The sequence below is a fragment of the Nesoenas mayeri genome, assembly GCF_963082525.1.
Source record: "Nesoenas mayeri genome assembly, chromosome: 2".
Taxonomy (NCBI): domain Eukaryota; kingdom Metazoa; phylum Chordata; class Aves; order Columbiformes; family Columbidae; genus Nesoenas; species Nesoenas mayeri.
The window spans coordinates 25,124,429-25,136,971 of NC_137543.1; the positions used below are offsets into that span (position 1 = coordinate 25,124,429).

Sequence of the window (12,543 nt, forward strand, 5' to 3'; positions counted from 1 at the left end):
TTTTAGATTTGCCAAGCTCTACATCACGAAATTTGGAATGCACTTTAGACTTAAAATTTGTAGGCCTTCTGGCAGTTTAAAGAAAAAAAAATAAAATGGTCAAGTTACAAGTAAAATTTTCCTCCATATCAGTTTCATATTAATTTGACTGCTTTTGTTATGACAAGACCTCTGTTTAAAAACAAATGACAACAGTATTGCCACTCCCACAAGGCATGCTATAAAAACAACCCCCCCAATTAAAAGTACAAAGTTCTGTTACTAATAAAACACACACACACAGAGGGTACTACTTCTGTCAGAGAGTACTGATACAAACACTTGAAAGAAAATAAAACATTTGCTAACAATGTTCCTTCTTCACCCACTCTCTTTTTTCTTTCCACCATTTCTCTTTCTTCTTCTTTTCCATCAGTTCGCTATCATAAAGTAATGGGCTGGCACTCTCAAAACCCAGCCTACATAATAATCTCTTAAATTCTTTCCAGTTCTCTTAAATTGTACCAGTGGCAGGCATCAGCTTACAGTCACAGGAGAAAGGCTCACAGAAGTGCACTTAAAAGCCCTTCAGCATTTTGGAATGAAAAGCAAAACAATCCACATGGAGAAAATGTGATAATGGAGCCATAACCTGATGGCACCAGGCTCTTAAAACATTTCTACTCAAAGCTCTATTGTATGCATGATTTAGTTTGAGCATAGGGATATCTGGAAGCCACATCAAAGGGCTAATGGATAGACATTTTGTTAACATATGTAGAACTGATGCCAGGCCATAAAACAACATCGTACTGAGTATTACACATCTTCAGAGAAGTCGTGTTTTGGTTTGGTTTGGTTTTTTTTCCTGGGGTTGGATTGTTTGGTTTTTTGGGTTTTTTTTTTGGTCTACAAATTATTTCTTCCCTTATGTGCATGACTGCCTAACAGGCTCAGAAGTCTGGACAATTTTCATGTTCTCTTGTTCCCTGGAGCTTTGCCCAGTATCACAAATTCCAAAGAGAGAGCTGATTTATGAAACAGAGAAAGAAAGGAGAATGAAAAGGTAAATAAGCTGCTATTTTCTTTACAGAACAGGTTCTGTTACATGAATCACAGATTGGAAAAGAACTTCACAATCTATTACCTTAGCATCTCTGTTTCTCAGATCATTCCTAGGACTGCTACTTTCAAAGTGGTGTCCAAACTTGGCTCAGATCTACAACACATTCAATGGGCTTTTATGCCTGTGGTATTCAAAATAATCACTTTTCAAATGGTACATTTTGTAGATATGGCAATCCATAAAAACAGGAGGCAAAAAAGCAGTGTAAAGTGAATTCCTGGAACAGCTCTTCAGGATTTCAAAAAAGTCACTTACAAACCTCTCTGTTTGTGCTCTACAGTATTTATGCTAGATCACAGAATAATGAGCAACCATTAAATTTATGTACTTTTATTTTTATACACTTAGGAAACAGTTTTCCCATCTCTTAGTAACTGCAAGATAAGTAAAACAGCACTGCAAACCAGGAAATATACAGCGCGGAAAGATACTGAAAGTCAGGATTACAGAAGAGTTATCTCTTTAACCACTTTGATATCTTTTCAGTTGATGATGTATTTCGTGGTTCCATGTTTGGCACATTAGGTTCACTGAAGACAGACTAACAAGAAACAACCACTATTTATAGCATTTCCCCAGAGATGGGAACGGTTGCTTCTGCGCTTTAAGACCAATCATGTTACATCTGCATTAAAATGAGAAGACAAACATGTTTTACTGCCAGCTCTGCCTGAATTTCAAATGAAAACCACATTAGTTAACTTGTGAAATTCTCAGTCAGTCAGACTCCAGTGTCGACTTACATAGTTTAAATAAAACATCTCACCAGTACACAATACAGTACAAAAGGATGCTAACAGCATTGTCCAGGGTTCAGCAGTGTGCTTCAAAAACTCCTTCTCCAAGATAGAAGCCAGGCATGGACTGCAAATGTCTCTGACCCACAACAGCCTGGAGCTCAGCAGTTTCTGCTACCATAACCTTTCTCATTTCACAGACTCTTCGGCTCAACTGTCAGCAATCATACAGGCTTAAATATGTTAAGCCCCACAACCCACAGGTTTTCCACTCTCATTGCTGTCCTAAGCACCGTGAGAATGTGAACCCAAGCTCAGAAAGGCTGCCAGGGCATCAAGTCATAGCATGTTTGGTCCCACTGCTTCCAACCAGTTTATATGAAGAAAAGTTTGATCTTGAACTCATTATCTCACAGACACAGGCTCACCTCCTTTGGGCATTTATGGGGATTCAGGCCTCAGCAGGCACTACAGAAGGACCTCAGGACTGGCAGCAAGGATGGTGGAGAGATGTCTCTGCTCAGAACATGCACGGTCATGCCCGTGCTGACATTAGCGAGGGTCCTGTCTGGGGAGAGCAGCCCTTCCCTCACTCAGAAGGGATGACACCTTGGTGAGACACTAAGCTTTACTGACAGCATGACAAAACCCATTTCCTTGTTCTCTTCAGATGCTTTCTACACCACCTGAAAACTCAGTAGTGCAAAGTTGCAACTTACAGTAGGTTTCAAAGTTCATTTTTCTTAGTCAAAGCAATTTGTGCTAAAGCATTTGCTTACTGCTACTGGCTGGCTGAACAGAAAGGGGAAATCAGAACAGAAACCTGAAGTATCAGTGGGTTCACTTTTCAAAAGTACCTGGGTGCCTTGGGTGCAGAGCTGCCTCGGGAAGCAACAGGACATCTGCACCCATGTCACATCATCACTTCTGAGGAAGAATGCATGCCTGAGAGCTTGTTGCTTCACAATGAAGTAATTCTATTTCTTTTACTGCTTTAAGATATTCAGAAATGTAAATGTATTGAAGTTAAGCATAGATGCCTAAACACAGGTTTGCAAGTTTGAAAATTCTAAGTATGATGATATGATTTTGGTGATATAAAACATTTCTTGCAACAGCAAAACCAAGTGTCTATTACAAGACTTTAAGAACGCTAAGTCTAAAATCAAGCAAAAATACGGAAAATGTGGAAAAATATGTCAGAAGTATTTAAAGGACTTTTATTTTTTTGTTTTCCTTAACATTTTTCTAGTTTTACTTTTTTCCCTCCATTGCTGTATGCAAGAATCCACACAAAATCCTTGGAAAAATATGTTCAAAAGGAAGGACTGAACTGGACATGCTGCAAGAACAGTCAAAGAAAGAAAAAACAAAACAAAACAAAATGAAAAACAGGTAAGAAAAAACAATAACTAATTTTTCTCTTTCAAGGACTTTAGTAAGAATATACAGCATGGCTTGTAACAGAAATTTTTTGAGAAAGATGATTTCTGTTCTTGCTGATTATTTTTAATAAACATGCTAAAATCTCACAGGAGGAATTAACAAATTACATATAAATCAAGCAGTAAATTAAATTCTTGTTAATATATAAATGAACACAAACATGCATAACATGCAGTTACATATAGAACTGTATCACTCCTCACCAGACTTCTTCAGTATCCCACACTGACCCTCATTTTCAATTAAGTTCCAGTTTTTTAACTTATAATTTGCTGCAATACCTGTGACCAGTTACGTTCCACAGGCTCCAGCTTAATTTCAAGCTGTTTTGCTTTGGACCTTTGTAAGAGCGATACCACCCGCTGCTGATTTCTCACCCAGAGTTCAGAGATCCAGATTTGCTTTTGTTTCAATTCAAAACTTAAATTGAAATTTTGGCCTGTGGAAATGGCACCTTTTAATTCCCCTGAATTTGTACTGCATTTTGAAACACTTTGGCATAAAAGGCATTGTAAGAGTTTGGGTCTACAATGTATTTTATTGCCTAAATAGCTAGATGGTTCCCATTTTTACCAGAGTAACACAGTGGAATGAGCACGGTGAAGCACCCATTAAGGCTCCAAGAGGAATAAAGTACTAAAAAACCTAAACATTCACTTGTTTTATTTTTCTGTTTCTTGGTTACATTTTCAAAGTGTGTCCACTACCACTCCCATTAACATCAGCAGGGGGCTTTTAAATAAGTCTTTACTCAGTGTTTCAAAAAACTGAGCTGCTCAGCGGAAGAAGTGAAGAGATCCCAATCCATCTCAGTACTTAAAGAAACAGAGCAGGATAGCAAAGAGAAGAATCAAGTACAGGCAAGCACCTTAACACATCTTTGAAGGTTACATTTGGATGCTGAACAGAAAGGTCAAATTTTGAAATACACCTAACATAATTCAGAAAAGATAGCCGATTAGCTGGTTAGAAGCATGGCTAAAAATTCAGATCACATAAAATTAAATTAACTGAACCCTAATTTAGAAGTTGGGGCATTGTCTTTAACCTGGTAAATATGTTTCATGAGCCCAGACTCATAGGTAATGGTAGTAAACCAATCAGCCGTAAGGGTAGTTAGTTTTTCCCTGCCCAGCTATCAAGCCTCTGAAACCATATATTCATGCTCACATTGAGGAGCCAGAGCTCCAAAACTAAGATCTCAGAAAAGACACAATCTTTTAAGAGCTAGGCTTGGTTTAAAAGACAGAGATAATAATTGTTATTTTCCGTTGTAGTTAGAAAGCTACACTGCTTTAAAAAAGAATCATGTCTCAGTAAATGTACTGTAGCAGCAATTTCTAGTGCTGCTGTAATGGAGGTTACATCAGCATTTTCACAAACCATCCCACCAGAAAATTTATTCCGTGTTGTAAACTGACATAGAAGACCTGATACCAGGCACAAATCCTTCAGCAGCACAAATTTAGTTTGTATGATTTTTGGCTAGGAATTTGGAAGAAAAGGGAAAGCAAGAAGTCTTAAAATGGAAACCAACAATTTAGGATTAACTAGTGTTCAAACAGAATATGCAGATACTTTTTAGGCATGAGTGGTTTATTCCAAACTAGCACATGTACAACTCCTGCTAAATGCAGCAATGATTTGCACAGGAAAAACCATCTTCAAAAAAGTTAAACTGACATCCTGCCTTCACTTTTACATTTGAGGAGAAACTCAGGCAAACAGTTTTCTTTCCAGACAGCAGAACTGGGCTTATTTGCTTCATCAGGAAACCACTTGAAGATAATTAACAGAACAATAAGCAAAGCCCAAGCACAAATCCTTATGGAAACCGTAACTTACTACTTTTTATTTAAAACAATAATTGTATTTGTTACAGTGCTAGGATTTTACTTCTGCTTACATACACGCTTCTTTGTAAACCTCTGCAGATGCTACTATTTAAAGTGACTTTTAAGCCAGGGAAAAAAAAAGGAGTTTAGTTGAATTTCCTATTAGAACACAGTAATTCTTATAGTTTCCTAAATACATCTTAGTATGTTAGAACTGAGTCAGGTGGTTTCACACCTGCTACCTGAAAAAGACTGAAAAGCCAAGATGTTGGAAATGTAGAAGAGCAGGTAAACAGGAGTTACTCATTTGAGGGATTTCTTAGGAAGGGCTGTACTTTGGGTCTGTTTTTTCATTCTTTTTGTATATTGTCACTCACCTGCTCTGGATACTTGCTTCCAACTATCTCTGCCACAGTGTTGAAGGAAGGAGAGTATGGATAGGTCTTAGACCCCATCTTCAGGTGCACAAGAATCTTAGTGCCCCGGGAAGACATCCGTGACATCATCTCAGCATCTTCCACAGAGATGCAAGCAGTGGGAATGCGGGGCACGTCAGGCTGGTAATTCTGCCACCCAGTATGTGGGCTGTGAAAAGAAAAAAAAATAACACAGCGTTGACAACTTAGCTCTGTAAATTATTATCATTATTATAAAATTATTAAAAATACTTTCACTGCCATCGCCAGCAGACTCTCAAAAAGGATAGATTAACTATTTTTAAATAGACCTTTTGATAAAATACATCAAGTATTTTTATACTAACCAGAACATCCCCCTGTTACCATTCCACAGGTCTGGAAAGCTATTGCATGTCAACTCTATTTAGGTCATTACCATGTTTTGACGTTGCATTAGTAAATATTCCGATACCACTTTCCTTCAGTGCTTTATCAGGAAGAAAAGCAATGAAAAGCCAGTAAGTGTACAGTTCATAAGAAGTGCATTTTTCCCCTGTGACAAGTAATGAAATTAAAATTCACTATTTCAGCTATTGCAACATCAGACAGGAGATTTATTTTGAAGAGCCCTAGTATGAGAAACTTCAGGAAAAATAACACAATGAGATCATAAAAAAATGCACATTTATTTGTTCTCAGTATACTCAAGATTTCAATCACTACCTGTAGACCAAAATGAATGAAAAAAACCCAAACCAAACAAAACAATAACAAAAAGAAAGCATCACTAGATATAAGGCTTCAGTGTCTTCCATTTAGGAATAGCTATGCCTTGTGGAAATAAAAAAAGGGAAAATAAAGTAAACAAAAAATAATCACATAGTTCCTCTGACATTCACAGAGGGATATGGAGTGACTTATTCTTTCCTCTCAAAAAGCTGCAGACAATTTCATAACTATTTAAAATAATTATTTCCCTTCTAGAGGCTTCTTCTACCACCACTGCACCCAGAGCTAACTGGAGTGTGCAGTTCCACATCTGACATCACGATTGCTAAAAGGTAATAGACAAGGTCCTTAACAAGTTCCTTTCATGGTTTTTGGTTTTTTTTTTTTCACATTTGGCCACGATTTACACATTTCTCATTTTATGGTGCTTCTGTTGAGATCTTTGGATCTGACTTGCAGAAGTCCTGAGCATTACAGCTGCAGCTGAAGCCAATGCTTTTAAAGTGAAGTTGTATATAAAGCCAAATACAGCGGAAAAAAAACCACACGTGGAAAAAAAAGATAAATCAGGATCTAGATGTATACCCAAATTTACAAATACTCCCAATACTAAATGATTCATTGCCTTCATTTCACACTTGTAAAACGGGAATAAAAATATTCTTTGTTTCAAGAGGACAGACTCAATGAACAATTGATAACCATTCTGATACTGCAATTAATGATCGGAAATCGACTGGTATACAATTACATGTCCAAAATCCTAAAAAAAATAAAATAAAATATTAGAACTACACATAGAAATATTAGGGTAAAACTCTGAATAAGCAGATCTCCAGTACAGGCCATCCCTTGCAGTACATCTGTAAACTGAAATAATATATCTGCAAGCCTTTATTTCAGGTCTACTTTGTAATTCTCACATTTCAGTCAGTACTCCAGAGGTGTTTTCACAATACATAAAATATTCGGTGCTCCTGGGAATCTGGAGAGGTCTCAGTTGACTGGAAGCTGGCAAACTTTGTTCCAACCTTCAAGAAATCCAACAGGGATGACCCCAGCAGCTACAGGCCTGTCAGTCTCACTTCTGTGCCTGGCAAAATTATGGGGAAGATTATTCTGGGAGTTATTGAAAAACACCTGAAAGACAATGCTGTCATTGGTCGCAAACAGCATGGGTTCATGAGGAGAAAGTCTTGCTTGATCAACTTAATTTCTCTCTATGACAAGGTTACCCACCTAGTTGACCAAGGGAAGTCAGTTGATGTGATCTTTTTGGATTTCAGTAACACCTTTGGTACTGTTTCTCACAGTATCCTGCTGGACAAGATGTCCAGCACACAGCTGGGCAAACACACAGTGCAGTGGGTGAGCAACTGGCTGATGGGCCGGGCTCAAAGGGTTCTAGTAAATGGGGTCATGTTGGGCTGGCGACCAGACACTACCGGGTTCTGTGGGGACCCATCTTAGGGCCAGCGCTCTTCAATGTCTTTGTAAATGACTTGGATGAAGGACTTGAGAGAATGACCAGTGACACAAAATGGGAGGAGCTGTTGACACTCTTAAGGGAAGAGAGGCCCTGCAAAGGGATCTGGACAAATTGGAGAACTGGGCAATCACCAACCACACAAAGTTCAACAACAGCAAGTGCTGGATTTTGCACCTGGGACACGGCAACCCTGTGTCGAGATGCTGGAAAGCAGCTCCACAGAGAAGGATCTGGGGTTCTGGTCGACAGTGAGTTGAACATGAGCCAACAGTGTGTCCTGGCAGCCAAGAGAGCAAACCGTGTCCTGGGTGCATCCAGCACAGCATGGCCAGCCAGGCAGGGAGGTGATTGTCCCGCTCTGCTCTGCACTGGTGCGGCCTCACCTGGAGCACTGGATGCAGGTCTGGGCACCACAGGATAAAAAGGATATAAAGCTACTGGTGAGTGTCCAGAAGAGGGCTATGGAGTTGGTGATGGCTTCAGAGGGGAAGCCGCATGAGGAGCGGCTAAAGTCACTTGGTTTGTTCAGCCTGGAGGAGACTGTGGGGAGACCTCATCGTGGCTACAGCTTCCTCACAAGGGGAGGAGGAGGGGCAGGTGCTGATCTCTTCTCTGTGGAAACCAACGGTAGAACCCAAGGGAATGGCAGGAAGATGTGCCAGGTTGGACATTAGGAAAAGGTTCTTCACCCAGAGGGTAGTGGAGGACTGGAACAGGCTCCCCAGGGAGGTGTGACGGCCCCAAGCCTGACAGTGTTCAAGAAGAGACTGGACAGCACCCTCAGACACATGGTGTGAACTGTGGGGTTGCCATATGCAGGGACAGGAGTTGGACTTGATGATCCTTGTGGGTCCCTTCCAACTCAGGACATTCTATGATTCAATGATCTAGAGGCTTCTTCAACATTCTTATGAATATGCTATGTGATTATTTGTCTCAGTTACTAAATTCTGATTTTATCAGCAAAATTCCAGTGAATTAAGTTGCTGAAGGAAATCTCTAAAGCTAAATCATATCTTCACCTACGTGTTACCCTATGAAGGGCTAGAGTTGAAGCTTTCAAACCAGATTACAGACGTTATTCACATCAGCTGTTACAAGTTTTAAACTATTTATCCATGTATTAATAACAGAATTGCAGAATGGTTGAGGTTGACAGGGGCTTCTGGAGCTCATCTGATCCAACCCCGCTCCCCATTCAAGCAGGGCCACCTAAAGTTGTTTGCCCAGATCCATGTCCAATACACAAAAATCTTTACCTATGAGCCTACTTACAGTAGCAAACACCTATTTTTATACATTGAAACAAACAAACAAACAAAAAAGGAAGATATCTAAGTCTTCTAAACTGGAAAAAAACCACTTAATTCCTGGAGCAGATGTGGTGAAGAGGAATGGAGAAATCCACTTTGTAAGGATACAGATTAGGTAAAATGGGAGCGATTACTCAGTTCCATTTGTTTAGAATAATAAAACTTCTCAATAATAAGTCATATTGTAATCAATAGTATAACCCCCAGAGTAGATATGTATAAATGTTTATTTGAAAAGGAAATAGTAGAAATCAGTTAGAGAGGTCTTATGGGAGCTGCTTCAGAGTGCAGACCAATCTGTTTATTAGCTGGGAACAGTTTAGGAAGTTATTGATCCCAGTTGTTTATGCCTGAACCTCATACAAAGGCTTGTGCCCCTTCTCATCAGCTCTGCAGGTTGGGTGACCTTCAAAATAACAGTTACCCTGGTACTCAGAACCTATTGTCCCTGTAAAAAAACAAAACAAAACAAAACAAAAATCCCAACAACAACAACAAACCCAACAAGCAAACAAACAAAAAACTAAAACAAAACAACAAACACACAAGCACCCCGCTCACCCCCACTTTTAAACTGTGACAATTTGCTGCATTTGTTTAATATTTGAGTGCTTGGTGATGTACCAAGCATGTTAACCAAAAAACGTAAAATAACATCTGTGAAAAAGAAAAAAAAAGAGATTGCAATTTCATGTATTAATGTTCCAAAAATCCCCTACATTCAACAACTGAGGAGAAACAGTTTCTGCTAATTTTAAAATAAACCATTCACCTGTGTCTTCTGGCAAGAATATGTCTTAGTACTAACATACCCTGTACAATGAACTGCAGTCATTCAAATTTTATCACCACCTGTATTGATTTCACTCCCCTTGTTATTTCCCAGATGCTCAACAAAAGAAACCCCTAAAACTGTATTTTCTTCTCCAATATAAGTAGCAATTACACGTCTTTTGGATGCTCAGTCCCAACGCTCTACCAAAACTGTGAATAAAGCTGCTGACAATCCACTGAGACACATGCATGCTTACACACCTCAAATGAATGAATGTTTGCATGTACAAAACTTACACCTGCTAGCCCAAAAGCTAAACCTTGAAGTTACCCGTTTGTCTTGCCATTTTTATGCTCAAACCACTATCTTGCCAAGATTATAACAGTAAAATTAACTACCCAAATTAAGACTTTTTAGTACAGGCAGGTAGAGGCAACAACTATTGAGATGATGCCAGGACCTGAAGGGAATGGCTGACTGTCTAAACAATTGCTACAAAAAGGGAAATGGGTCCTAAGCGTTATCAGTACAAAAGCACAAGACAATATCCCAGCCCTGTATATCCGTAATGCTGCAAGATGAACTCACGTAGAAAACATTTGCAGCAGACACTAAGCATCCTGGGATATAACTGATTAAAGTCTACATGAATGCAAGACATGTCATGTGTGAAGTACATCTAGATAATAAATTGCTTAATAAAGTGTCAAAGAGCACATAAAAAAAATTAAAATTAATTAAGCGCCTTTTATCCAAAGATAACCAAAACCTGGAAAAGCTGCTGACCATATGGCAAGACCTGAGCAAGAATTAACTAAACAAAATGGAAAAGAAATTACTAGCAGACTCTGTGTGTAACAGATTAAGATAGAGAGAAGCGGTCCTGAGTTTGGCTGAAAACAGGGCAAAGATGAAAGGGAAGAGGAAGGGGAAGGGGAAGGGGAAAGGGGAAGGGGAAGGGGAAGGGGAAAGGGGAAAAGGGAAAGGGGAAGGGGAAGGGAAAGGGAAAGGGAAAGGGAAAGGGAAAGGAAAGGAAAGGGAATCATCACATAAAACCAGCTAGGGAGATCACAAAGCAACCCTGACTCAGAATTAGCATTTGTCTTTGCAACACTGGTACCCACAGGCGCGCAAGGTGCAGTTCTGGAATCTCCCACCCACACCTGGGAGCGACGTCGGCTCCTGCTTCCTCCAGCCCACACTCCCTCTGAAAAAGTTGTCATCCAGCAAAGCCCGCGTTCATTTTACAAAACTTCAAAGGTAAGTAGGCCACTTAATATCTAACATACTCTTACTCCAACACCACAGTTTGGTGTTTAGTAGAGGAGAGGGTGTGGGTGGTTCTTTTATTATTATTCTATTTAACAAAAGCACATGTTCTGATCTTACATCTACCTCATCTCCATATTTAGACTACTCAAAAAAAATTAACACCTCTAGCTAGATTAATCCTTTATAAACTTATTAATGTTAATAAAAACTCATCATCATTTGGTCTTGACATCCCTGATCAAGAGCTGACAAGATTCAGATAAATAAAGTGGTTGGGTTTTGCTCTTGAAAAACCTCTAGATGTCACATCTTGGAAAGTATTTAAGAGAAGTATCACAATCTGAATAACAAAGCAGAGGAAAGGCTACAAAAATGAAGCATTCTCTCTGTTAGAAGCACAAATCAAATGACGAGTAAGAAACAGATGTGGCTTACATCTTACAGAAAAGTGTAAAGGAAGAATAAAAAAGTCAACAGGCATCTAATTAGTTTCTCCTCTGAGTAAAACAATCAAATGTGGAGAAACTAAAAGGTGTGGATGAAAAGATGAGCTGCTGTCGTCAGCTCAGCTGTAACTCTTGGTCCTGTGGTGGCTGACCTTGCATGCTTCATTGCTTAGTTCCCGGACTACCAACCCTTATCTCAAAGATAAGTTAAAATGCCCAAGGACAAATAAACTGTCTGCGAACCAGTGCTTCAAGCTAAACTGGATGCTCTGATGGAAAACACATCTCAAGTTGAAGCATTGGGCAAAGATAGCAATCTCCTAAAGGGAGAAGTCAGCATGATATTACAAGAACTCTAATATGACTAAAAAAAACAAAAAAAACCCCCAAAACAACAACAACAACAACAACAAAAAACCCAAACAAAACAAAAAGCAAGAAACAAACAAAAAAACTCAGTACACCACACAAAATTTGATTATATGAAAGCTTACAAAGATTTGCTTCAGCCATAATGTGTACACACACACCCCCCCCCCAATGCACAATTCTTCATACCAACTTCATAAAGCAATCTAGGGCTGGGAAACAAAACGATAATGTTATCTAAATATCTTTGGTTTATTCAGTCATCCAAACACATTATGAGACTGTGATTACATACATGACCACCTATTTTTTACAGGACCCGGCCATAGTGACCGCACCAACCACATGTAAACTAAACATTCCAGGTCAGCTGGTTTGTTATTATTGACTTAAATAATAAAATACATTCCTGAATGGAACCATGACTATATTAATCACTAGCTATAGCCATACCAAGACCACAGCCTTTACTCTTGGTAATAGGTTCACATCCTCCTCATAATTTAGTTCCAGTTTTCCACTTGTATATTCTAAATAACACAGAAAATCCCCTCACATACAAAGCTTTACACTTTAAAGGAGTGATGGAAAACACTGTAGCAAAATAAAAGGGAAGCTATATACCTTGA

General features: G+C 39.0%; 1 protein-coding gene across 1 annotated transcript in view; it reads right to left on the reverse strand.

Annotated features, from left to right (window-relative positions):
* CPQ (carboxypeptidase Q) overlaps positions 1–12,543 on the reverse strand; it is a gene marked incomplete at its 3' end in the record, with an annotated part of 136,473 nt that overhangs the window by 92,405 nt on the left and 31,525 nt on the right. Inside the window, exon 3 of the mRNA XM_080339304.1 lies at positions 5,501–5,708. Coding sequence (XP_080195430.1) covers positions 5,501–5,708 — 208 coding nt within the window. The remainder of the gene's footprint in view (positions 1–5,500; positions 5,709–12,543) is intronic.